This window comes from Oreochromis niloticus, linkage group LG7 (genome assembly GCF_001858045.2).
Source record: "Oreochromis niloticus isolate F11D_XX linkage group LG7, O_niloticus_UMD_NMBU, whole genome shotgun sequence".
Taxonomy (NCBI): domain Eukaryota; kingdom Metazoa; phylum Chordata; class Actinopteri; order Cichliformes; family Cichlidae; genus Oreochromis; species Oreochromis niloticus.
Window position 1 is genome coordinate 30389848 of NC_031972.2, and position 25284 is coordinate 30415131.

Here is a 25284-nt window from a genome sequence, read left to right on the forward strand (position 1 = left end):
GAAGTGTATGAGGGTGATGGTAGAGCAGGGGTGGGCAACTCCAGGGCTCGAGTGCCGATGTTCTGCAGGTTTTAGATGTGTCCTTGATACAACACAGCTGATTCAAATGGCTATTACCTCCTCAACACGTCTTGGAAGTACTCCAGATGCCCGGTAATGATCTCATTTGATTTAGGTGTATTGACCCAGGGTGAGATCTAAAACCTGCAGGACACCGGCACTCGAGGCCTGGAGTTGCCTACCCCTGGTCTAGAGATACTTCATGGACATTTCCTATGCTGGCATGCCCTCACCTGGAACAGCAGTGCATGTTATGGAAACACTGAAGCAGTTAATCAGGTAACTGCAATTTTAACCCTCTATAAAGCCGGTTGTGGCCGCAGGGAATTGCAATTAACGCCTCTGAGCTGCAAGAATTGTGTGAGCTGCTTCCGTCTGTCACATGACCACAGAGTTCTGACCAATGAAGTTCTGACTTGCGCATGCATAATATGGGGTGACCATATTTTGATTTCCAAAAAAGAGGGCACTTGGCTCAGTCATGAAGAACTTTAATAATGCTGTTTGCTTAAAGGAAAATTGTAACATATTTAAACGATACCTTCTCTGTGCGTTAATGAATAGTGAAATAAAAAATGTCAACAAGTGGAAAAAAAGAGGACATTTGGTCACCCTAGCATAATACATATTCATTAAACGCTTTAAAAGCTTCAATTTCTGCTCAGTTAGCGGTCTTATTTCACTCGTTTTTAAACTCAAATATTTGGGGTTGTAGCCGCCCTCTTTAATCTGAAGGGTAACGTTTGTTTTTCCGGGACTCTCTATTTCGACTGCGCAGTCGCACTCAGGATGTTTGCCTTCGTCCTGCATGTTGAAAAACTACATTAACCGTCAACCTTGGTTTGTTAGGCGAAGTCACGGGGTACCACAGGCTACATACATAGCGTCTTTGGGCTGAGTAGGTGGGACGCTGGCTGTTTCTGTTGAGGGATATTTGAGAAATGCACGCCGACTATGTGGAAATGGCTCGTGCTTGAATGTCCGGACCGAGACTCATCTGTGATGGAAGCTGCACTCAATAACCGCTGAAAGTGTGGTATCAACGTTAGCTCAGCAAGCTCGTCAGGATGCGAGTAAGTTCTCTTTGTGTGTGTTTGTTTTGTCAGTCAGCCGTCTAGCATACGCCATATATGCTACTTTAATAAGCTGTTTTGCATTTGGGACGTTTCTTTGCTGGTTAAATTTGTGGCATTGACTCACTCAGTGTGAGGAAAACATGTCATGCACACTTCGGGGAACCCAGGGATTTGGTGTAAGCAGTACTTACTGGTGTCTGACACACTGCATCTAATAAACCCAGTCAGAAAAATATGAAATAATCTGCTGTGAAACTACTACTACAAACTGCTACCGTCTGACCTGGTGTAAGTCTGGGAGATAACACATCTTAGTTTTTCAAAGATGAGTTAACTGTACTTTGAGTCATGTTTATAGTTGCCAAGCTAACGAGAATGGACGCTTACTGAGACCTTTATTTCTTTTTAAGAGTCTAGTACAAAACCACTAAAAACAACAGCGTCAGTGTTATGTAACCATATGATTAACTTTATACCTTGTTGACAGTGCCATCCAAAGCTGGACATTATGTTACCTGTGCTGTTTTCTGTTTAAAGTGTCGATTTCTGAGAATACATGAATTCAGGTCAGATCAGTTTAGGTATGGAAATTGCAAATGTCTGAATTCATGTGTAGGTGCTGCTGCTTTATGCACTTGGAATTCAAAATAAGCTCAATCATTGCTTTAGGGTCTTTAGTGCATTTATGCCACTAAAACCTGAGTGACTTTTTTTTTTTAAACTATACATCCCAACTAAAACGTGTAGTTTCACTGCAGTTGTGATATTTTTACCCTAAATAACCTTTAAATGAAAGTTATCGGTTAAACCTAAATACTGCAAGCACATTTTGAGACTCGGAAATTGTTCTGTATTCATATAAAAGTGCAGAATACAGTAATTTTGAGTGCTTGTAGTAGCAGCACTAGTTACACCGTTTTCAGTCCCAACTGTCACCTTGAAAGCAAACACCTGGTTTTTCCAGTGTATTTGAAAGATAAGCTCACAGTGCTTTCCGAGTCTAGCCCCCAGTTGGATTGTTGACTCAAGCTGTCTGTATTTGATTTTTTTCCTTTGTTCTTTCATTGTGTCAAATACTTCGGCTTTTTTATCACCCATGCTGTCCTGTGCCATTTTAACTGGAAACTTTGCCCACCATGTCTCTGTTTCACATTAAAAGAAGTGATAAAGACTTTAAAACTGATATAAATTTATTGTTTCTCACTGTGCAGCAAAGTCAGCTCTTTCTAGCTCTTACATTTTTGCCTTTAAAATAATAACTACATTTATCACAAATTGGATGCTGCTTTTGTAGGTTTGTTCATAATTTATATGGGGTACAGTTCACTCAGTATGGTAATTGCTGAGATTTGAGCTAAAGGTGAGCTCACTAAAAAGATAACGGGGGAGCTGATCAGACAGGTTTTAAACAAACCACGTTTGGTTAGGGTTTGAGAATGAAGGTGAATTCTGAAGTTAAAACCCAAACTAAATAATTTTAACATTCATGTAAATGTACAGACTGACTTCATAGTTCAGTTTTGGCTCAGATTGTACACTGCTTCTCTGTGGAACTGCGTTTTACCTCCAAAAGTCCTTAATTTGATAAAACATAAAGGAAGTGAAACTTGGATAGGAAGGTAAGTGGTTCTTGGGTTAGCTTGAGCCTTGTGGGTGTTTGAGACCTTTCGGTGTGGAGGGAGGTTACTTCCCACAGTTTGGTAGGTATTTGACAGCCTGACTAGGGTGTCAGCGATGGATGGGTGGAACTCTGCTGGTTCTAGTTGTTGTGATAGATGACTAGCATGTTGAGTAAAATGTTATAAATCACAATAATAAAGTCCAAACCTTTTGTAGATTAAGAGCCAATATAGGATTATCCTTTGACTGCTTTACTTGGTTTTCTATAGCGAAGTAGTTGTATATGGTATAAGAAGTGTCAACTTGGGTCTTTTCTTAGGCCTCCATTGTACCTGTCGCATTAGTCACTTAATCGAGAGGTAAACGACCGGCACCAGAGGATATGACATGACTTTTGTCGTATAGAAAAGTAAGCATAATGGCCCCAGAGGAGAACAGTAAGCATAATGGCCCCGTTACATCATGTGATTGCCCAAATATCTAAACCTCCAGGATGCCTGCCGTGGTTTGTCTTTTTCTTTGCGAATGTCACAACTAGACAGGAATGTACATGATGGAGTTAATTAGCTTTGATCATCTAGTCAGTTCAGTTTTAGTTATACATTGCCACTGCACAACAAGGGTAATCTCAAAGAGCTTTTATTTTAACGACAATTTTTGTGAGCGGGAACCCTGATGAGCAAGCGCTTGGTGATGGTGGGGAGGACAAGCCTCCTTTGTAACAAGAAGGAACCATCAGCAGAACAAGACTCAAGGAAGGAAAGCCATTATTCCCATCATTACTCCAGGAAAGAGAAGAGGAAAAAGTAGAAAATAAAATCCTTCCCTCTGTGATTTGTCTTGTACTTCATATTGTGCTTTCTCCCTTGTTAGGTCCATATTCTAACAAGGGGTCATTACATTCGTCCATCAAGTTGTTTTGGGAAGAACTTTGAGGATGTTTGATTATCAGCACTGCACTTCTGAACTTGGTCATCCGGCCTGACTGTATAGTTGAAATTTTAGAAGTCCAGAAAATAAGGAGGATTAAGGCATCAATTGTTTTTACGTCACAGCCAGTGGCCACAATACCAAACAAAATAACTCTGTTTACTGTTGGACAGATGGACCTTTGTTCTTAAGCTTATTGATTTGGCCTCCGGATAAACTGGATAATCCTCGCTCCGATAACCTTTTGTACTGCATTGTCTTTGCTGAGAGTAGTTCCAAGATGACCAGACTCATCTGCATAGTTAACATGACTTTAGGCTTAAATGCGCTGTTTTCTGTTGGGCATCAGTTTTCTATTACAGTTGGTTATACTTTACGCAAGATCACCAGCAAAGTCTAAAACTGGCTTCAGTGGATGGCTCAGATCGGTTCTTGTTTTCCACCTTTTAGAGAACCTTTCAGGTAGTTTCCCATTGACAATGGTGCCGCTTTCGTAATGACATTGTGAAGTGTTTATGATCCCACATTGGTATCTGTTTGTGTAGGTCTTCGAATACGCAGAGGATACGAAAATGTACTTGTGTGCAGTCCTCCAAAAAGCTGTATGTAGGTTGATTGTTCATTGGTTAGCTTAGGCAGAAAAGGGAGACTGTTGACAAAGAAAGAGGGCACAAATAATAACTGCAGTAGATTTTATTTTATTTTTTTTAATTGCTTTAAACGCTCAGTGACCCATAACTACAAATGTAGATGACTAACTACAAAGCTTTGTGTAATTCTACAGACAACTAATGTACAGCTATGCTGAGCACCTCAGTGTGACCATATTTGGAAAGGCTTTCGTGGTCTTCCTCTCAATAGTTGAAGGCTTCCCTAAAGTTGAGTGAGGTACTCCATTCAGTGCTTTGCTTGATAATCAAAATTCATAAAAATGTTTATGAGGAAGATGAAGCAAAAAGAGGGAGAGAGGCAGAAAGAGAAAGATATGGAGTCATGGAGAAAGAAGCCAAACGGTGGTTTGGGGGCATGAGGGGCCGAAGCTGCTCCCAGATTTTTTTGATAGAAATCTCGTACGTCTTAAGTTTGTCATTGGAGGATTTCAGAGTGCCCTGAGATAAAGTGATAAACCATGGTCCAAGACCATCTAAGGCGAGAATTTTTAGGTCAGTGTGTATGACACTGGAAGCTAGTGTAGCTCTGTTAAATCTGGAACTTTATTCTTATTTGAATAAAAAAGATTATAATCAGTCTTTTTAGAAAGTCCAGCAAAAAAAGCATTGTGGTAATCCTGACCTTTTGAGACTAAAATAACTAGCATTTAAAATAACTTGTGTTTGGTTTTTGGGACGAAGTAGAACAACTTCCATTCTGTCTTTTTTTTTTTTTTTTATAAAGTGCACAACCATTTGTTAACTTTCGGTATATAAGAGTCTTTGGTTCTATACCTGATAAGGCTGCAAAGTGATTGATTTTTTTTTTTCTGTGTAAATGTTTTTGTTTTTGTTTTTTTTCATTATTATTATTGATTTTTTTTTTTTCAGTGTGTCTTTCTCCTGAATCCTGCCTACTTCTTTCTCAAGTTGGACTAGCAGATCTCAGTTAGGCAACAGCCTAACTGAGATCTGCTAGTTTGCAGCTGGTGAGAGGCAGTCATGCCAAGACAGGTGGTGAATTATCGGGGATGGAGCTGGGCTGCTGAGCAAGCAAGAGCCACAGACGGTGCATTCCTCTGTCAGCCCATATCGACAGCAGCAAGGCTGAACAAAGTGTGCCTTTGTGGGGCAGTATGTCCTCTAATTGTTAGAGAAAATCATGTCTATATACAGTATATTTGTGCAAAGTAGTATAAATTAAATTCTTTGTTTTTGACTCGGTACTCAAAATATTTTTGGTTACTATTGTACAGACTGTTCTTGGAACATTGGACAACACTCCATTCAGTAGTAATGTTGGCCCTAAACTCCACTTTACCAGTGAGCAACACCTAACACCCTTCTCATTTTTCTTTAGATGACTTTTGGGGTGTCAAGCAGTGTGACGCTGCTGTTCGACTTCTGGGATGTGCACACCCCTGCAGGTAAGCTGCACAGTATTAAAAAGTCTTGCGAAAAAGCCTTAGAACCAGTTCTTGTGGATTAGAAATTGTGTGGTGCAATTCATATACTTATTTCTGATGACGGTGAAGTGTTTCTGTAATATTGTTTACATCACTATACAAACTCGATCTACCATGTTCATGAACTGAAGCTTGAATAAACCTGTTCAAACTTGTTTTTAACAGGTTTGTTTGCTTGAGAGGTGAAACTATGGAAGTTTTTGCATCTTTTTATTAAGTGTTTCTTTTTTCTTTTCTTTTTTTTTTTTTTTTTTTAAACTTGTAGCAGGAACCAAAAATGTATTAATTGAAGTTGGTCTTTTAACAGTTTTGAAATGCTGTGCACCAACCCCTTTCTTCATTTGTCAGCCTTGAAGTGGATCTGGATTGGATTTAATTACATTAAGGAGGTTTAAGGGGTTAGAATTAGTTCTTAAAGTGAAAAATAAATTTTTAATACTAAAATATTACGGTAGTAGAGGAGTTGCCAGAACAGATACCCCCCATGTATCCCAGGGGAAGAAGGGGAAACGTTGTCAAGCTATATGTAGAGAAAATGTATTGTTTTCTCAATGCTTCCAGTCCTCTGTCTTTCATGAACCTGCTTTTGGCTGGAGCTTCACATTAAGTGAACAGATGTTGGTGTCAAAGTAGCAAAAATAATGATGTACTGCATAAAAGTACTTTTTAATAGTGACTTTTTTTGTGAGTTAACATTTTGTATTTTTGTACCTACAGGGATGGTGGTGTCAGTGCTGGTGGTCTTGCTTCTGACTGTCTTTTACGAGGTGCTTAAAGTATGGAGATTGTGGCTGGGGAATCCCTCCAAGCTGACCCAGCCTCAGTCTCCATATGACGCCCCACCATCTTCCCGCTGCGACAGCATCTCTGTCCTGGACTGCAGCCCCTCTGAATCCTCACTGACCCCTATAGCATCAGTCGTTACACCTCAAAGTACCAGGAACAGGTAAGCAAACATAGTCATTTCTAGTAACTTTTTTATCATGGATCGTACTGTGAAATGCAAATCACTGATTAAAATAAAGACATGCATCTATTTGAACTGTATGGTAGTAACCTCCATAGCATGGTGACGCTCTTTTTTTTTTTTTTGTTGGTGTATCCTAGATTGCAACTATTATTATTTTTAGGCAGTGTTAAACAAAAGTCTGTGGCAAACTGACACCATTACATACTGGCAGACTGAATCTCGAGACCTGAATGATGTATTTGACTTATTAGTTTATTTATAAATAGCCCTCTCCCTCTTCTTTTCATCAGCTGGTTGTTGCACATCATACAGACGGTCCTCCACATGCTGCAGGTGTCTCTGGCCTACATGCTGATGCTGTGCGTCATGTCCTATAACACCTGGATATTCCTCGGGGTCATTGCAGGGTCGGTCCTCGGTTATTTTATCTCATTTCCTCTCTTAGGTCGGATGTGATGACACAGACATTTAATATAGTGAAATAAAGTAAAAGCTTTACTTTTTACCACCCGAGGATCTCTGAGGATGGAAAAATTGGTGGAGAATGAGCTACGTGACACTAAACTTTGCCTAAACCTCATCTGGATATAGAAACTGAAAATGATTTTAAGCTTCCAGAAAACAGGAAATGCTACATTTTAACATTTGTCCCTAATTAACAAATAACTAATTTCTGGTACATAATGTTAGGAAAATACTCAGTTTTTCAGTCTATTAGTTTTACTTCACTTTTAAGTCAGCAGACTATGTGAGTAATACCTGTGGAAAAATCTTTTCTTTTTTTTTTTAATCTCCAGAAGTAATAGTTGTTCAATTCTGCTTTTTTTTTTCTTTTTCTTTTTTTTTTTAATTGTCTTGAAAATCTAAACAATTGATTTAGAAAGAAGAAGTGCACTGGAGTCACCCAGAGCATGATAACACAAAACCCAGAGATGGGAAGTCTGCACAGCTTGTGGTGTGTTAGGATGCTATGTTGTTGTTGTTTGGTTTTTGGTTTTTTTGACAGGGTTTATTCATACTGCACCAATTAGTTTTATTTTTGTATTTGCTGTCAAATGATTCAAGATGGAACCTGATATTTGATTCCCGTGTTTTGGACTAAAATCTTACAGCTAAATCAGACATTTACAGTCACGAGTCATGAGGCAGTATTGCATTGCGCTATAGTCCGTATGAGGAACTGATACATGTGATTCTCGCTTGTAAAACCTTGTGAAAGGTCATCTTGGTTTGTTATTATTCATGGTCATGTGGTTCTGTAGCAATTGTTTAACCACAATCAGAAAAGCAAAGTGCCTTGAAGCTGACAGTTGAGACATGTTTCAGATGTTCCTATCTTTTGGTAATATTTTTTTAAAGACATTTTTTTTTTTCTTTAACTGATTTTAGAAAATCACTGACACTAAAGGCTTATACAGATTTGTCCAACTGCTTTATTTACTGTTGCATATCAATAAGATTTTTTCTGGTGATGGCTTCTTTTTTTCTGTCTTTGAAAAAAAAGAATAAAGAGAAAAAGAATGAAGCCGATAAAGTGTTTTGTGCTTTGTTTGTTTTTTATTCATCCATTTCGATACATATTTTAAGTAAACATAAGTACAACAAACAGGAATAAAAACTGTTTACACCTGAATGTTATAATCCACACAGGTTTTATAATAAATAAAAACAAGGTAGCCCTCCATTGGAAATAATGAATCTGGGTCCTGACTAGATAAAATGGTTACATTAATATTAAATTAACTGCTCAGAATTTAATGGTAAAATACGACTTGGTCAGTTTCTTACACCCAGAAAAGGGCTAAATATGGACATTCTGTATTACATGCACTATCAACCCAATGTTTCATCTTTTCTTGCCATAGTTAAAGACCCATTTTTCTAATTGCTTTTGCCTCCTTCTGCCCTGTTTTCCCTTTTTTCAAAGGGAATCGATGGTCTAAGGACAGAAAGTGTTGTCTTTTCGAAAAGTAATGACAATGTGTAAGTTCTGTTGTGCTTATGAATTAAAAAAAAAAAAATGTTATTGAGTGTTAAAATGTAAATCGCACGCAGGTCTAACCTTGAGTCTTTCAGTTAGTACATAGCAGGTCTGATCAAGGCAAAAGCATTAAATTCAACAACAAGCATACTGTTGCGCACATACAGAACTTCAATTTTCCCCCGTTAGTACCAAATTAACAAGTTCTTTTCATGAAACCACTCATAGAAACTAAAAACAAATTATAACCCCCTAAAATAAACGGTTATCTGTAGGGTTGCCAAACAGACTGGAATTAAAACCTATTATCTGCGGTCACATAAAACACAAGCTAAATTTACAGCTTGAGATCACTACAGCAGTGTGTCTGTTAGATGGATGATTTTAAATAAAAGATGTAATATTTGATGCAAGTGATATAATCTATCGATCACTAGAAGCCAAGATTAAAGGTTTTCCTTCTAATAATCAAGCGGGCTTCCTCCAGAGCTGTTGATGGTTCTTCAAGAAACTTCAAGAAGCTTTATTTTTTAAATGTGTTAAAAAAAACCTTTGTTTTAAAGTTACTGTAGATGTATTTACCATTCCCTGCCTATTTGTACTGAAATGCATTGAAACATAAAGGCCATAAAGTAAACAAATTGCACGCTTGTAAAGTAACATTTTACAAAAAAAATGGATAAATACAGTTCAGGATGAAGAAGAAAGTATTGCTGTAGCACCCCCTGCTGACCAGATAGAGGCTAAGAACATTAGGCAAGGCTCCGATTACCTGCAGTAAAGTGTAAGTTGTACTTACAAGAGCATTTAATGTTACAGATATTCAAATTATTTCCTGCTATTAAAAAAAAACTTTTTATAATTTACCACTGTAATGGACACAGCCTTGGACATGGAGGGTTTATAGAAATTGGATATGACTTTACTGACACATGCAAAATATATAGAAAGACTACACTCACCAATCACCAAATCTACATGTCAAAAAACTGGAGGACTGGGTTCTGGACTGTGCAATATCAACAGCAACAAAGGAAAGGCATATTTAACCCCTTAAATACAATCCATATTCATTCAGCTTCTCAATATTTATGCAATCCGCCATTCGTCTGCAGGTTTCTCCAGTTTATTCGGAGGAATGTCTTCTTATGATAAAACAACCTCCACTTCTATGGGGTCGACGATCTTTTCCTCTCCATTCAGACCATTTGTGACTGGTCCCTCGCTGGTGGGTGACTGGAAGCCGCTGTCCTCACGTGAGCTGGAGTCTGTAACCAGTGGTGGGGAGGACTCATTATCTGATTCGGCTGCAGAGATCTCGGTAATCTGTTCACTTTCATCTTCCTGCACTGCTATCTCTAGCTTCTCGATGGCGTTCTGGATGGCTGCTTCGTCCTTATCGACTTCCTGCTTCTTGCTCGCTGCCAGCTGCTGGAGGATTGCCTGTGGGGACGTCTTCTCTTGCAGAGACCCCTTTGGAACCGTCTCCACCACAGTGGTGACGTGAGTCACGTCCTCCTTGACCCCATCCTCCACGGTGATGCTGCCAGTGGTCGCCTCTGTTTTGTTGGTGATTTCACTCTGCTCCACCTTGGACACTGGCACCACCACCTCAACCACCGGATTTATCAAGTCCCTGATTTCATTCACGCTATCAGGAGACTTGGGGCCGAGGTCCTCCTCTTTTCCCAACTGGTCCTCCTCATTCTCCAACTGGTCCTCCTCTTTGCTCAGAAACATCTCAGCATCCTCCTCGGGGATCAGCTCCACCCCTGGGACCTCCAGGCAGGACTCATAGGGCAGAGGCACCCCGTCAGGCTGTATCATTGACACCACCTGCTTGCGTCTTCTCCCAAAAACCCTTCCTTCATCTGCACTGCTGACAGGGCCCTCCGGCTCATCACCGCCAAATTTGGTGGCCCAGTCCACCTGGGGGTTTTCCCCAAGCAGGTGCAGGTTGGGGTCGCTGTTGGTCAGAATGATGCTGTCCCTGTAGAGGTTATGTCTCCTCTGCACAGCTGCCTCCTTTACAGCTGGACACAGGGGAAAAAAGGTAAGGCATGTTATTACTGCAGCTATCCATTGACGCCATCATCATGAAAACTGTTTCTAAATCTTGATCCTGGCCCTTACCCATCATTATGTCTTTGGAGACAGACTGCAGCACCACTTCCTCAAACATATTTTCTATCAACAGAAAACGCGAGAAGTCCTCAAAGATTAGCTCCTTGAAACGAGGCAGCTCCTAAGGAAACAGGATTCAAATAAGATCAGGATGTTTATAGCACCAATCCTTTTAGTTGGTCAGCAGGTGAGGCTGAAATCATAACTCTCAAAAATGCTTTTTAAATGCATCCTCAACTCTTTTTTCCTCATAAAGACGGCATTTAACGTGCTCCCTGTACCCTTAATGATGAGTCAGTATTTTATCAGTAAAGACATCTTTTGATGACCATTACAGCAGTTTTTGGGATTCTCCAAAGGTTTGCAGAAGACGAGATCCCCCTCACTAAGTTCTGATAGATAGACAGTCATTTTGTTCTCTGGGCAAGGCTGAAATATGACTGAAAACTGCTCAGTTCACAAAAAAGCTTCAAGCGTTACTCATGGCAAAAATTCCTTTTAGAAACACATCTGCCTACTGAGCAGCCATTTAACTACGCTACCTCTTTTTCCGATGTGATTCAGTGATTGTCGCTAGTTCAAAACCTGTTCTTTAAGTGATTTATGAGAACTAGTCTTCTAGTTTGGAAACTGAATGCTATTGTGAGACAAAAATCAGGACGGATTAATCACTGAATTTCTTTTGGTAGTCATGGGACTGGTTCTAGATTAGACACAAGCATCATATTGATGAAGTCAATAGGATCGGGTAACAGGATGACAACAGGTTTTTTTTTTTTTTTTTTTTTCCTATGAGCCTATATTTATGCACTTGCAAAAACTGTTTGTTTTGCCTTTTTTCCTCAAATGTACATTTGCTGCTTTGGTGATTCAAATTTTCTACTTTTGCAACCCACTCATATATTGTATGCCGCTTGTGTTTTCTTATTTACAGTTTTTATCCTATAAATCCCATAAATTATATGTAAGCAAGGAAAAGTTTGTAAGACCGTTCATTCACTTTTATTTCAAGTGTTACTCACGGGTGAGCAGGATGGCGCGAGCTGCTGCAGCATGTAGGGGATGATGATCTGCAGCAGAGCCTCCCTGAAGAACTTCTTGCGCACCGAGCTGCTGTCATAGTCATATTTCTGACAGGAAAAACCAGAAACACAAACATAGCTTAAGGACATGAATTACCTTTAGCGATTCAGACCTTTCAACACTTAATTCTGTGCTGCTGTAAAATCCACTCCTCTTTAATTAATTAAGAGTTAATTTGAACTTTGATTGAGTCAAACATCATTAACACAAACAGGTTTTTCCTGGAATATCTAATCTGAAAACTGTGAGCAGCATAAGAATAATTTTAAAAAATATATGTTTATTTGACCGTCTCCTCTTTTGATCTTTCCATGTGTTTGTTTTACCTTGAGAACTCTGTCCTGGCATCTCTGGGTGATCTTGCACATGTCACTGTCTCCCTGGGCCTCTAAGGACTGGTTAAGCAGCTGTTCAAATGTGTACACTGCATTGTCCATTTGCTGTCAAAATGAAATCATTATAAAAAGGTTAGGTGTGCCATAGCTCAGATTCAAATTGCATATTCTTTTTTTGGCCAGCAGGTGGCAGTAGACAATTCAGCAGAGGTAGTGTGAATGCTGCTGTATTATAGCTTACTTATAGCAGGGAGTGTTGTCAGAGATCCTGACAGGATTGTAATAATGGATTGCATTTATATAGCGCTTTTCTAGGCACCCAAAGCGCTTTACAATTCCACTATTCTCATTCACTCTCACAGTCACACACTGGTGGAGGCAAGCTACAGTTGTAGCCACAGCTGCCCTGGGGCAGACTGACAGTGTCTTGCCCAAGGACACAACGACCAGGACAGAGAGAGCAGGGGGATCGAACCGGCAACCTTCCGGTTACAAGATGAGCTTCCCAATCCCCTGAGCCACGGTCACCCCTGTGGTCGGATTGTGTGATTGAAACTAATATTTCCCATCATATTACAGAGGAGGGTTGTTGCATCTTACCTCCCTCATAAGGATCTGAGCCCTACTGATGAACACAGATGGACTGGAGACGTCGAACCTCTGCTGCAGTCCTTCCAGGTTGAGCTCTTCCACCTTCTCGTAGCAGCTCTGCATTTTCACTGGATGGAAGGCAAGCATTGACAGCCTTTCCATGTTCTGAAAGAAAGAGAGAGAAGAGCAATGTGGTGAGTGCGACTGACCCGAGGAGGGAAAGTTAACAACAAAAGGCTGACTTCTGATTTACGATAACGCAGGTTGCACATGCCTTTTCATTCACTAACCTCTCCCATTTTTTCTTTGCCCCCTCCGTTGAGTGAGTTCTTGCTGATCTCCACCATCTCCCTGAAGAAAACATCCCTGACCTCAGCGAAACCTCGGCTGGTGGGGTCCATCAGCGCCTCCAAAATGGAGTTGATGTAGGGCTGGATGTTGGTCCGCAGGATCTGCTCTGCTTTTGGCAGCACTAGAGCTGCACAACAGAAGCAATAGATGAAGGATGGAAGAAGGGGGAAAAAGTAGTTAGTTACTGAAGCTTGTAAATAAGCAACAGATGCTGATGACAAGAAAAACAAAGGTGTGGCCCCGACTTCAAATGAGCTGTGCTAGAAAGTCACAACAATATCAGAAATATTATTTGGTCGTTGAAGTGGTTGGTATGCATGTGGTGACATTTAAGTAAACACACTAATGCTGCTTCCATGGAAGGGCCACACCTTTTGTTTTTATTGGTTTTTTACCCAGTGTGACGCAATGCGACTGCAGATGCTAAAAAATATAAATATAAGAATAAATCATAGCTACAGTTACACCTGATGAAGCCATGCATAAGCCTCACATACATTAAATAACCCTTTGTTATTTTGCTCAGTTGATTTACAAAGTCAGAAATGGCCTTTGCAGTGCTGGTGAAGGAATGCAGTTCTTCCACTTGAGCTCAGTGGGAAATAGTACACATGAAGGAAACAACCAGCCTGCGCCAAAGACCGGGTACTCTGCTGCTTTAGAGCTCAGCACGCCAAACAATATGTGAGTTACAGTGGGCAAAACAAGCTGTGACGACAATGTGCAAACGCCAGAAGAAGTGGAAAACGCCTGCTAAGGAGGGAGGTTTAGTTACAGAGGAAATGGACCTGTTACTAAATGTCCAAAAAGGGTTTTCAGAATTTTGAGCATGCGGTGATCAGACTAATCACTCCTCTCTGCCAAAACCCCTGATTCAGAGAATCCACAGCTACATGTCACTGAGTCAAATAGTGGGCGAACAATAGAGCACACATCTGAGATCAAGGGGGTTATGTTTGAAGTCACAGCGAGTACCGAGTGAACCATTTCCAACAGCATGCTGCATACACACGAGTGAGGATGTAAACTGAGGCAGTGTACGGAAATCTAGCTGGGGTACTTTTTATGCCTGTGACAGCTGAAACTGGAATATCTTCTTGCTGATACCTCGGAGCTTGCTGCTGACATGTTCTTTAGACGTGATGAGCTGGTCCATGTCGGTTCGCAGCCTGGCGTCTAGTGGGCCTCTCTGGGCCTCGCAGGCTTCAACTAGAGCTTCGTACTGCCCGGTGGTCTGAAACAACACCTGCTTGTACACGGCATCCGATATCTGGAGGAGTTCAAGAGCATAAATGGTTTGCACTGGTTGACTTGTGTGTTTTTTACAAGTTTACTGTACAGATTGACAGAAACTCACCAGCATCCAGTTCTTCTGCCTCTGTTGCATCTTCCCCTTCAGGCGAGGGACAATCATGTTTCTTATGTCAGGGTGGAGGCTCTCCATCACCAGATTAGCCAAAATCTGCGCACACGCAACACGTAGAATAAATGCTTTTACATTTATAATTAGATTGACTTGCAAAAATTTCATACGATGAGTCATGAAATCATCTGCCTGTCCACAGCTAACAGGATGATATAGTTACTATATGTTTTTTTTTAAACTGTCCTCGAGCTAAAGAAAAACAAAAAATAGAGCCTAAAAAAAAGCTCCTCTTTCCTGTATGGCTACATGAACACAGTGGGACACTGGGAGGCAGGAAGGCTGCTTTTACTGGCACTGCCCTCACAACTGACAAACACTCATGAAGCTCGGATCCTCCATGATGCTTTAACTAAGCTAAACTAAATATTTGGCGATGGCTATGTTGCTGGGTAATGAACAGCCAGACAAAAGCAGCATAGATTTTCTACACAGCGGGCTTTACAAATAACAGATATGTTGTAGCCCGAAATCCAGCAGCGTTTTTCTTCTGTAGTATATTTGCTCTATTGATTGCTGATATGTTATCCTTCACTGTATAACTTGACTTTAAATTTACAAGGCCATAAAAGCCGACCCTATTCAACCTCAAACGGGCTCACTGATATCAAGATTAAAATGAAAGAAGTTATCCTCTTAATACAGCAAGCATTAATGGAAAGTAAAGGTCTTTGCTTTTTCTGTCGCAATAACGGTTCAAACTGTTAACTGTTATTTCAACTGCTGTTCTGTCTGCATCTTTGGTTAAAATGTGGGATGAAAATGCAGTGCCGTCACATATAAAGTGCAACACCAGGTCAGATGTAGCCCGAATTTCATAAACCAGAGCGAGATGAGGCAGTCAGAGTCAAAATTACAAGTACAAGCTACATTTAGACCAAACATTTGATTTTATTTGGGGAGTTATTCCATGTTTGTCTCTATATTTACTGTAGTAAGTTAAAATTGGATATTTTTAAAGGGATGGTGCCAAAAACTAGCACTAGCACACTGCCAGAGAAATATTTGAAATACAGTACAAATAAAAACCCTCATAGCTAGCCTAGACATATACCTGCAATTAGTTACCATGGTAACTCTGGGCCTTTTGTGAAAGGCCTTGAATTTAAACCACTAAAGCCCCGCCCCTTTGATTTGATCCTTCATGCTAATCTGCTGTTGCTAACGTAGCATTTCATTGAGAAGTTAATCCACCAGCAATATGACTATGTTGCTGGAGGCCTGTTCTGTGGGAGAACTGGTTTGATATTCTGGCTGTATCACCAGTGGAGTTTGAACGACACCTGGAGGGTTTTTTTTAGGCTCTCTGTGCCTCCATGTGAGTTAAACAAGGTCAGTAAATGTTTGCTTGCGAACTGTATTCATTGCCTCTGTTTGCGTTTGTAGGCCTGCAAGTAAACCATAAAGCTAACAGACTTTTTTTTAAAACACAGCACACACCACTAATAACAATGACAATTGCTCAGTTATGTTCAACTTATATTTCCCCAGTGAGCCTGTTTCATGCTTTATGGCTTGTTGATGGGTTTCTGTTAATGCCGCTTCCAGCTACCCGTGTGCTGCATTCACTCCTTGTTGTTTTCAACCAGCCCATTTAGCATCGGTGCTTGGCTTTTATTATTGGAAGGTTAATCATAACCACAGAAGTACTGATGAGTGTTTGCTGCATAATTTCTCTTATAATGTAAAAAGCCAAACTATATAATAGGAATCAGAAAAATGATTGACTGCATCTCAATAAATACCCCGGAGACATAACCCTGCCATCTGTTTCAATTAAGAAAACATTTGAGCCCATACAAAGGATTCCTTTGTATTACCCATGGTACTCCATCTGTACTTGGAAATTAGGCCTAAACACATTGAACTTTACATAATGGAACAAAGAGGAAATTTTACCTGGAGGCACTGACTGTGTTAAAAGTTTTTTTCAGAATTATTTTACAGTTGGTTTTTGTAGCAAAGGATAAAAATGGTTGCATAAACTGGCTGTATTTCTCTCTTAATTCCCTATAGATGTTTATCCAAAGTGTTTGTAGCATTACGTGCATGAGCCTTAATGCCAGCGTCTCTGTTAGACTGAAATAAAAGGAACATTTGGCCCCTTAAAAGTAGAAAAGCCCAACCTACATCGATATCACATTTCTATTCAGTGTCCATGTGGCATGGAGTAAACACTGTAATGTTCAGGAAAACTAAATATTAAACTGACATTCAAACTGAAAGTGTTTATAGCTAAAAGGTGGGTGCCATAAACACAGGGCTGTACTCTGCTCTGGCAAAGACTGAGACAGGGTCCTTGTAATTGCTGGTATGTGGGTTGGGGTGTTGTTGGCCTCTTTGAAGGATTTGTGTAGGTGCATTCTTGCTCTCTGGTGTGAGGAGAGGGTGTGTGTTTCATTTGTCATCGTGGCCTCTCAACAGCTTCACCTATAGTCCTGACCCGCACTACTCGCAGAGAAAGATTAATTGCTCCTGAAAATGTTTTTTAACCATAACCTGTCTTGTTATTTTGAGTTTGTGTCAGAGCAGCCGCACAGAAAGAAATTAAGGTGTGGCCCCGGAAGACAGTTCCCTGACAGAATCTGCGAGCAGAGTTAAACTTCCTGAAATGAGGCGCTTATCATTCATTCTTTGTGACCCGACTGGAGTTTTTTCACATGTATTTATGTTAATTTGACATCCGCAAGTAACGTCAGCCACTGGTAAAGGGCTTAGATACCCAGGTTGTGGCATTATGTCGTGTACAAAAAGTTTATGATTACGGGTCAGCGTTTTCAGCAGTTAGTTTCTGTGTTGCCTGACTTGACAAAAGCAATTTTAACAGAAATGATTTAAAAAATAAACCCCACTTATCGAAACACCTGATTTTTTTGGGCCAAATAAAACTGTGGGAAAATGTCTGACTTGGACAAGTCAGCCAGGTACATTGACTGCTGCCCAACTGCATTTTGTGACTCATTCAGCATTTTCAATACATTTAAGAGAAGGATGCCCACGATCCACTTCCTAGTGATTAAGCAGTTAGCCTGAGGCCTAAATATTTCCCTACTGCTAGTTACTTTTGTGCCAGTCTTCCACATCCTCTCCAAAAACAGTTTTATAGGCTTCTTGGACTGCCAGTAGTCCTTGTTCTGTTTCCCAGCACATTAACCAGTTCTCTGTGTGTTGAAGGTTCTGGTCAGAGTGGTACCGCAGCTCAAAGTGACTCTCCAGAGCAGAACAAGGACTTTAGTCTATCTGCTCACACTATTTACTGTCACAAAGTATATAAAATATCTATTCCTCATTGTAGGTGCTGTGGAAATGTGTGGTATTGTGACTTATTTGTGATTAACCTGTGGTGGTGTTCCACACATCATATCCCAGGTCCCATATTGTCCTCGGGCTTGTCTGTGGAGTCTCACAGCGTCGGTGAATGCCGGCGTCTTAACAGTGCAGTTCTCCGGCAGACCTGTCGGGGGCAGGGAAGAAATGGGCAAAAGCTGAGAAACAAGATATCATCCTTTCTCTATTCATGAGAATACCCAGTAGACTGAAAAGTGTCTTAGTAATTGGGTGCTGGATGATGTCTTTGTTGTGCAGAATAAAGGGTGTGGTGCTGCTTTATCGCAACAGTTTCTGCAACACCAACAAAAACCGTTTCCATCACATCTGAGTCACTCTGTGGGACAGTCTGGGAGTCTAATTTTGGTCAGCGGTATATTCAGTCACAGTTCCTGGAGTGTGTCATCTCTCAAAACAGGAAGTAGCTGGTTTGTTGAAGGACAGATTCATATGGTTGCTGTGGTTACAGCCCCTCGGAGTTGACAGGACAATAGAAACGGCTCAGAAAGCACTCGGCCACATGCGTGCATTTTTTAGGAAGTTTGTTCTTATCGTGTAGCTGGTGTGATGAAAATACACCCGGAGCTGAAGTCAAGCGCGGCTTCTCTCACTTTTTGTCAAGGTCGGAGCATAAAAGGACTGAGTGCGGAAAGTCATGCATCCCACACAACAGTTTAAACAGGTGTGTGGAATAAAATATCCCTGTAATTAGCAGCTTGTTATTCAGAGCAGTTCTCCCTTTCAATAAAAGTGACCAATGTTTCAGTTGTGTTTTCTCTGTTGCCAACAAGAAAGAAGCAGTCCTTTGTAATTAAGGAAGTGATTTACTGTTTTTGTTTTTTTTTTTTTGTTTGTTTTTTCAACTAGGCTTTCATTAAAATTACATATTGTAAATTTGTACCTTTAAAAATACTTTCAAAATGTCACAGGATGTTTCATTAAAACAGAATGTGAAGAAACAACTGCTGTAATTTTGTCACAAACACCTATGTTGATAAGATATCGGCTAAAGTTGTGCTAGAGCTCAGCTGTACTTTCACCCAACACCACTTTGTACTACAACATGGTGCAGAAAATCAATGTGGCCTTGAGCCCAAACACAACTTTTATTTCCAGAATATCCAAAGCCTGCTGTCTGCTGCTTCTGCATCATCAGTGGAGCCAAGGGCCAAGGTGTGGTGGGTTGAGCTGACCCCATTCCTGCAAGGTCGTGTTTCCTGACTCAGAACATGTAAACACTTTTATTTGATTGAGCCAAGATTGAAAAAAATACATTTTAAAAAAGTATAATTTGTTGCTTTTTTATTTTTTATTTTTAAATATTTAAACATCATCAAAGTCTGGTACTATCATTTATGACAAAATCAACTAGTATTTATCATATTATTTGAAATAGATATACTACAATTATATAGAATTTTCAAATAAAATGATAAACCCTAAATGCTCCAAGAATTTTTAAAAACTATGCATGTACTAACTGTATAAAATATCTAAATATCTGTGCTGATATTTTATGTTTTTTCACCTTTTGTATCAAAGAAACTAAAAAAACTATATATATAGGATTTTAAAGTCTATCAGGTTTCATCTCATTCATCGTTTAGCCTGCACAAACTTGGTGGTGTACAGTAAAGGCCGTGTTGTTTGCTGATACCAGTGTTCAGCTTAAGGGAAAGATCAGCTGAATAAACATTATTTTAGTAGAAAAAAAAAATACAAGAATTTCCTCGTGCTTACATGCTGACCTTCGTGTCAGTAGAATTTATACCAGTAATGTTTATGATTGCAGGTTGTGCCAACTCAGCCATTACAACCATTAATATATTAAAAATCAGGTGAAGTCTTAACTGTATTACTGTGTAACATTGTCAAGACCTGTCTGTGTACTCGAGCCTGTCAAAACATCTTTCCCAGTGTTTATTCCTACTGTTTCCGTGACGCTGACTTGTCTTGAAGTGTCAGTAATGAGGTAACCGAAGTAGCAAAGTGTACTGTTCTACAAATGGATGAATGGTTTGTTAGCCCGAGCATTCCTGAGTAGTGAACTGCTGTCTGTGAAGTCTACAGTGCACAAGGCCCACCATCCCCATGTGAGTGTTTCTTCTGTGGCTGACTCAGACGAGGTTGACAAAGACAGGAAGTTACCAAGAAGGAGTGAGGAGGGGGAAGGGCAGAGCCAGACAGGAAGCATTCAGCTAACAAATTCTGATGAAAACTGAGGGCTGGGGGTGCTGGTTTGTTTTGGCACAAGTTTTAATGAGAAGTCATTGGGCACTGAAGCTAGAAGCACAATGGTGGCACTAAGTTAAGATGGCTGCCATGCTGACAGGTGGCAAGCCGTCAATAGGATGTGAAATGCAATGAAACGCTGTTTTATGGTTTACCAGACAGGTGATAACTGTCGCCGTGTGGAAAAATACAATTTCTGCTGTTTTCAAGAAAGTGGTTGATTCAGTGATAAACAAAAGGTTTCTTTTAACTGGACAGAATAACCTCAAATGTAAAGTAATTGCCATTGAGCAGTAGGACACATGTTAGGCTGGCGTTTGAGCTATAAATGAACAGCCCTTACTCGCCTTCATTACACTCTCAACCCATTGCCGCCAAAAGACCTTCAACATCAACACAACAGACAATGTTATCATTCATTTAAAAGAATAGAATAAAATCCTTCTCATAAAGGCCATCCAAATTGTCCATAAAAAGACAATTTGGATGGCCTTGACTCAAGCAACTCAGTCGCTTCCAGCTGCTGAGCGAATAGCTTTGGGAGGGAGATGGGCTACTAAAATACTGATCTTCAAAGCTGGTAAATATGGGAGGTGTTATTTCATCTGAATGCGGCACAGATCTCAAGTTAGAGTAACTGATAGATGATTTAGTTTTGTAACTGTATCCAGAAATATTGACTAAACAGAAGTAGCAGTCATCAAAGTGATTCAGTGACTCCCTCCGAAACCCAAGCGCCTCCTCTTTTTCCCTAGTCGATGCTTGGAGTTTTTCGACACTCGCCCAGCAAACTCAATGACGTGCCCGTCGCTTGTCTTGTCACAATTTCATACCAAAATAAGTAAAAAATATTCCTTTCTCACAAAATCAGTAAAGTTTTGTGGTTGTTTAGATGCGAAAAAGCATTCACAGATATAGCAAAAAATATCTGGATCATGTTTACAATTGCAAAAAATATGATGTGAAAGGGCAAAATGGATATTTTTCAAATCAGCAACCCTAAATTAGTAAAAAGAATGCTAGAGTTTATACAGCAACTGTAATCATACCCATAAAATGATAATGTAGCGATAATAACTAGCCACTTGGCCTTTTAAAGCTCATTGATTAGCCACTGAGAGGGTCCAGGGGTCGATGAAATGTAGGGCCCTTCTGTGTGGAGTGCATGTACATGTGTGGGTTTTTCCCCACGAGCTCCAGTTTTTCCCACAGTTGAAAACAGACTAGGTTCATTCTGCTGATCTGATCCCAGGCCATGCTGGTAGCAGTAACTCTTAATGTCAAACATTTTTACATAACGGTTAAATGAAGGTAATAACAACAAATGGCGTTCATGATCCAGAGATTAAGTAGGTTTTTTTTTTTCCTTTCACATTTCAGTTTTTCTTCTACAACCAGTATGCTGTTGAAAGATAAAGCTGCATTCCCTTCTGGGTGATGGTTAGATAAGCGCGCACAGGTGTTTATTATGCTGCACCTGATATTTAACTGTCCCCTAGTTCAGCTTAGAATAACTCTTCAAAAGCATAAGACACACAACTTGTGATTACTCAGTCATCAACCGGGTGACATCATACCCGCTTGTGCTTTTTTTTTTGCTTTTTTTTAAAGGTACATGTGTGTTTTGTTTAAATTCAGAGTAACTAACTACCAAAAGAATGACTGACAGAGCTACGATTGCTTTAACTTTGCTAAAAGTGTTTATGTATTGCGTCGAAGAGATATTAGGTGAAGTTGAAACAGGCTGTACTTTTGTGTAATACTGATCTGTACCACCAGATGGTGTAGTGAGTCAGGGTAACCTTTATTTAACCAGCATATATCTACAACTATGCCCTGGCCAAAGACCAAGCTCCTTGAGGAAAATGGGGGTAGCTCAAAGAAATGCCACTTAAATAGCAGCACAGAGCTGAGAACATTTCAACCCACCCATGTGTGAAACGCTGCCCCTGCTGGTGAAAGTTTTACCTAAATTCTGTAGGTGGTAAATGCAAAATGTACCTCATTAATTATGTTTAAAAATTTGTCCCAATGTTCACTTATATGAGGTACGTTGTCACAAAACTGGTAGAAACCAATAATAAAATGTCTCCCTCACTGGGACCATTGGAGGAGCTACATCTCAATACAGTCCCTAATGTTACTGTATCATAGATCATTAGCTATTTCAGTACATCCTACACACAGTCTTATCTGCCCTACCTCACAGCAAGAAATCTGAAATATGTCTGAGTCATGATGTTGTTATTTTTAGATCATTCAATGAGCTTATGCGAATGTGAGGTGTCTGTCATCAGTCTGTCCTTCCAGAATTCACAAGAATCACCACTCCTCAAGAGCAATGGTAAGGTTATAGTAAAATTAGATTCATTTGTTCTGGACATGACTGACTGTGAACCTCGTTGACTTCTCAGTGATTCTAATTTCAAACTATTTTAATTCGTTTGTACAGCCAACTGATAGCAGCAAAACTTGTAACATTCTTTCTGTTCTTCACACATTACAGGAAATTAAACTGCAAATTAACTGCGATAGATCATGAACTGGATGAGCTAATACATCCCTGACGTTCTGGTCAGCTCCTCTTAGCCTGCTAACAGTAATGAGAACACACCCCATCCAGGATGAGCAGCTAAACGAATGCTTACCAGATGAAGTTAAAGAATAGATGGCAGGTTTTTTGCACCCTTAAGTATTATTCTTAATATTTAAAGGCATGCACTGGGACCACATCACCAGTGTGATTTGCTTGAAAAGTGAATTTGCTGCATTCCCAGTTTGATGCCCTTTTAAAGAGAAATGTCCTGTTGGTGCCAAGAGAAAGAAGAAATATCTGCCAGGCCAGTAAACCGCTACACATTCGCCATGTGTCTGAACCAAGCTAGATCAAGGAGCAGATTAGAGTTTCTCTGCACTTTGTGTCTGTGTGTGTGTACGGTGTATAAATAGCACATGTGGCAGCACTTACCACAGCCTTTTTATTTAAGGCATTTCCCCTCCCTGCCTTTCTCACCACGCTCTGGTTGATGGGACTGCAGCAGAAGCCAGGAGATGAGTTCCCAGGCCTTCATCTTGACAAATGTCTCTTTTTTTTTTATTTATTCGACATGTCAAAAATGATCTGAGACTTCATCTTCAGACCACCTGCCTTCAGAATAAAGCGGTTTTCCAACATTTCCTTTCTTTCTTTGAGTCAAAGTGCTGCTGCTGCTGCTGCTTCCACTGACATGCATGAGTAGGATTGCCCCATATGGTGCAGACCCGTGGAACCAGCCAAACCCACAGTACAGTAAACACTCGCTGAAACTTACCATCAGCTACAGACTTCACAACTATGACTGAATAGGTCCTAACATGCCATTTTAAACTCCTGAGGCCAGCAACAGTGAATGCAGGAGGCCTTGCGTTTGTTCTTTTTGCATGTTGGCACAGCATGATGTACGGTAACAGTGCCATGTAATCCATTATGTCTCTATTTTGAACTACATTGCATGCAGAGAAGGGCAATGCTCTGCTACTAGAGTTATAGACCTGGATTTATTGTTCTCTGAATTTTCCCATTGTAGGTCTGTTCTTGTTCAGTTAATTAGTCTGTGGTCTGTGGATCAGAGCACAGGATGGCTGACTGGTTTTGGAGGCTGTGGGTGTGGAGAGTTGGCCACGATTGATGGTTCCCTAGCGGGAAGCTTGAAGCAGGCTTTGACTGTATGACTGTGATTCCCTGCAGCATGGACAGCTTTCTGCAGGTCAAACAGCGAAAAACTAAACCAATTTGGGGATGTAATAATAATTTGAATTATCAGGAAATATCTTGATTTGCATTAAAATCATTGAGATGCAAAAAAAAAAAGTAAAATTATAAACCGAGACCAATGGTGATGAGGTCAAAGTGCTTTTAGTTGCCTCTAACTAGTGTAGTAAAAATACAAGCTGCAATTCTGGATTTACACAGATAGTCTACCAGGTCCACTTTCAGTCATTACCGCATTTTACTCTCTATGAGGATAACTACAGTGGAGTGGGGGCAGGGACAGTTTTTTCCTGAAACTCGAGCACCCAGACTGTGGTTGCACACTACATTTGAGCGCATGACGTAACACCTTAAAATGGACCTCTCATGCTCATTTCCATCCCTGTATTTTTATTCTTATACTCTTTTGAAGTAAAGATTTAATTGACCCTTTCCTCACTTTTCTACACCCTAACTTCCTGTCCTTTTTTCCTTATCACAGATTGCTTTTTGTATTCCTTTATCACTTAACTGAAATCTTGGCTTAGTTTCCTTTCCAGAAAAGCCAATATTCTCACATTTAAGTGTGTCTTTAAAATAAATCTTTAAGTCCTGAGGTTTTAGTTTTATGCATTGTAACCGGATGTCAATGATGCCGCCAAATTTCAACCTCATCTTATTGGCTGCCCCTCATACAAAGAAGGTTTAAACAACAGCTAGGTGGCGATGCCGCAGTGTGCCTTTGTTCCATGTTTAGCATCAGCCTCCACCATCGTTAAAAGTACAGATGTATGACAGAAAATCAGGAACACAATTACATGGTATGGGTCCCGTTTAACTTTGCAACTCTGTGATTTTAAATGAATGAATTAATGAACTGACATCGTGCCTGAAAGCATGCCTAACTGCTGATTTCTTATAGTGATTGCTCAATTATAAGGCTGAATTGCCACATCCCATCTCGGTAGCAGAACTGGTGTGTAAAATGTGTCAAAGTGACTCATGTGTAGTCACTTTAACATAGACCAGCTTTTGGTTTCATCCATGAACACATTACATCACTAGCCTCTCTGACGCTGTGAGAACATCCAGCTGCTGTAGGTCCATCTCTCAGCAGCATAGTAGTATAATACTGAGCTTAAAATGCTGACCAATGACATGTGATGATGTCACCTGTTAGAAGAGCTGATTAGCAGGGCGCTTTGCAAATCATCCTGTTAAGGTGATGCAAAACAGTACCCAATTGTTTTATAGGAGAATTGTTAGGGCTAAAGCAACAAGAACTTTAGTGCATTCAAATATGCCTTTGGTGTGTCAGCGTGAGCATTTTAACTT

General features: G+C 40.2%; 2 protein-coding genes and 1 long non-coding RNA gene across 7 annotated transcripts in view; 2 read left to right on the forward strand and 1 right to left on the reverse strand.

The window, feature by feature from the left end:
- Positions 1-847: 847 nt before the first annotated feature.
- On the forward strand, positions 848-8107 carry slc31a2 (solute carrier family 31 member 2). Of its 2 annotated transcripts, XM_025909308.1 has the most exons (5): positions 849-1133; positions 5228-5470; positions 5697-5763; positions 6520-6748; positions 7063-8107. In XM_025909308.1, the coding sequence occupies exons 2-5, from the start codon at positions 5339-5341 to the stop codon at positions 7226-7228; spliced, it is 594 nt and encodes a 197-aa protein (XP_025765093.1). In that variant the 5' UTR covers positions 849-1133; positions 5228-5338; the 3' UTR covers positions 7229-8107. The 2 variants fall into 2 exon arrangements, with proteins under 2 accessions (XP_003440139.1, XP_025765093.1); XM_003440091.5 differs by lacking the exon at positions 5228-5470 and having other exon boundaries at positions 848-1133.
- Positions 7205-25284, reverse strand: part of niban2a (niban apoptosis regulator 2a) — a 51793-nt gene continuing 33713 nt past the window's right edge. For all 4 annotated transcript variants that reach the window (XM_025909307.1, XM_025909306.1, XM_025909305.1 and 1 more), the window contains 9 exons: positions 17999-18114; positions 14595-14699; positions 14345-14507; positions 13177-13364; positions 12896-13051; positions 12287-12400; positions 11900-12007; positions 10887-10998; positions 7205-10786 (listed from right to left, as the gene is read on the reverse strand). In XM_025909307.1, coding sequence (XP_025765092.1) covers positions 9900-10786; positions 10887-10998; positions 11900-12007; positions 12287-12400; positions 12896-13051; positions 13177-13364; positions 14345-14507; positions 14595-14699; positions 17999-18114 — 1949 coding nt within the window. In that variant the 3' untranslated portion in view covers positions 7205-9899. The remainder of the gene's footprint in view (positions 10787-10886; positions 10999-11899; positions 12008-12286; positions 12401-12895; positions 13052-13176; positions 13365-14344; positions 14508-14594; positions 14700-17998; positions 18115-25284) is intronic.
- On the forward strand, positions 14710-23672 carry LOC102082762 (uncharacterized). Its single transcript, XR_269351.4, has 3 exons — positions 14710-15992; positions 22474-22563; positions 22726-23672. It is a non-coding gene; the product is annotated as an uncharacterized LOC102082762 (long non-coding RNA).

Bases quoted from the DNA above. Each gene is read 5' to 3' on its own strand.
- slc31a2 (XM_025909308.1), top strand. From the start codon at position 5,339: ATGCCAAGACAGGTGGTGAATTATCGGGGATGGAGCTGGGCTGCTGAG. The intron at 5,471-5,696 runs GTATGTCCTCTA...ATTTTTCTTTAG, and splicing joins AAGTGTGCCTTTGTGGGGCA to ATGACTTTTGGGGTGTCAAG. The intron at 6,749-7,062 runs GTAAGCAAACAT...TCTTTTCATCAG, and splicing joins CCTCAAAGTACCAGGAACAG to CTGGTTGTTGCACATCATAC.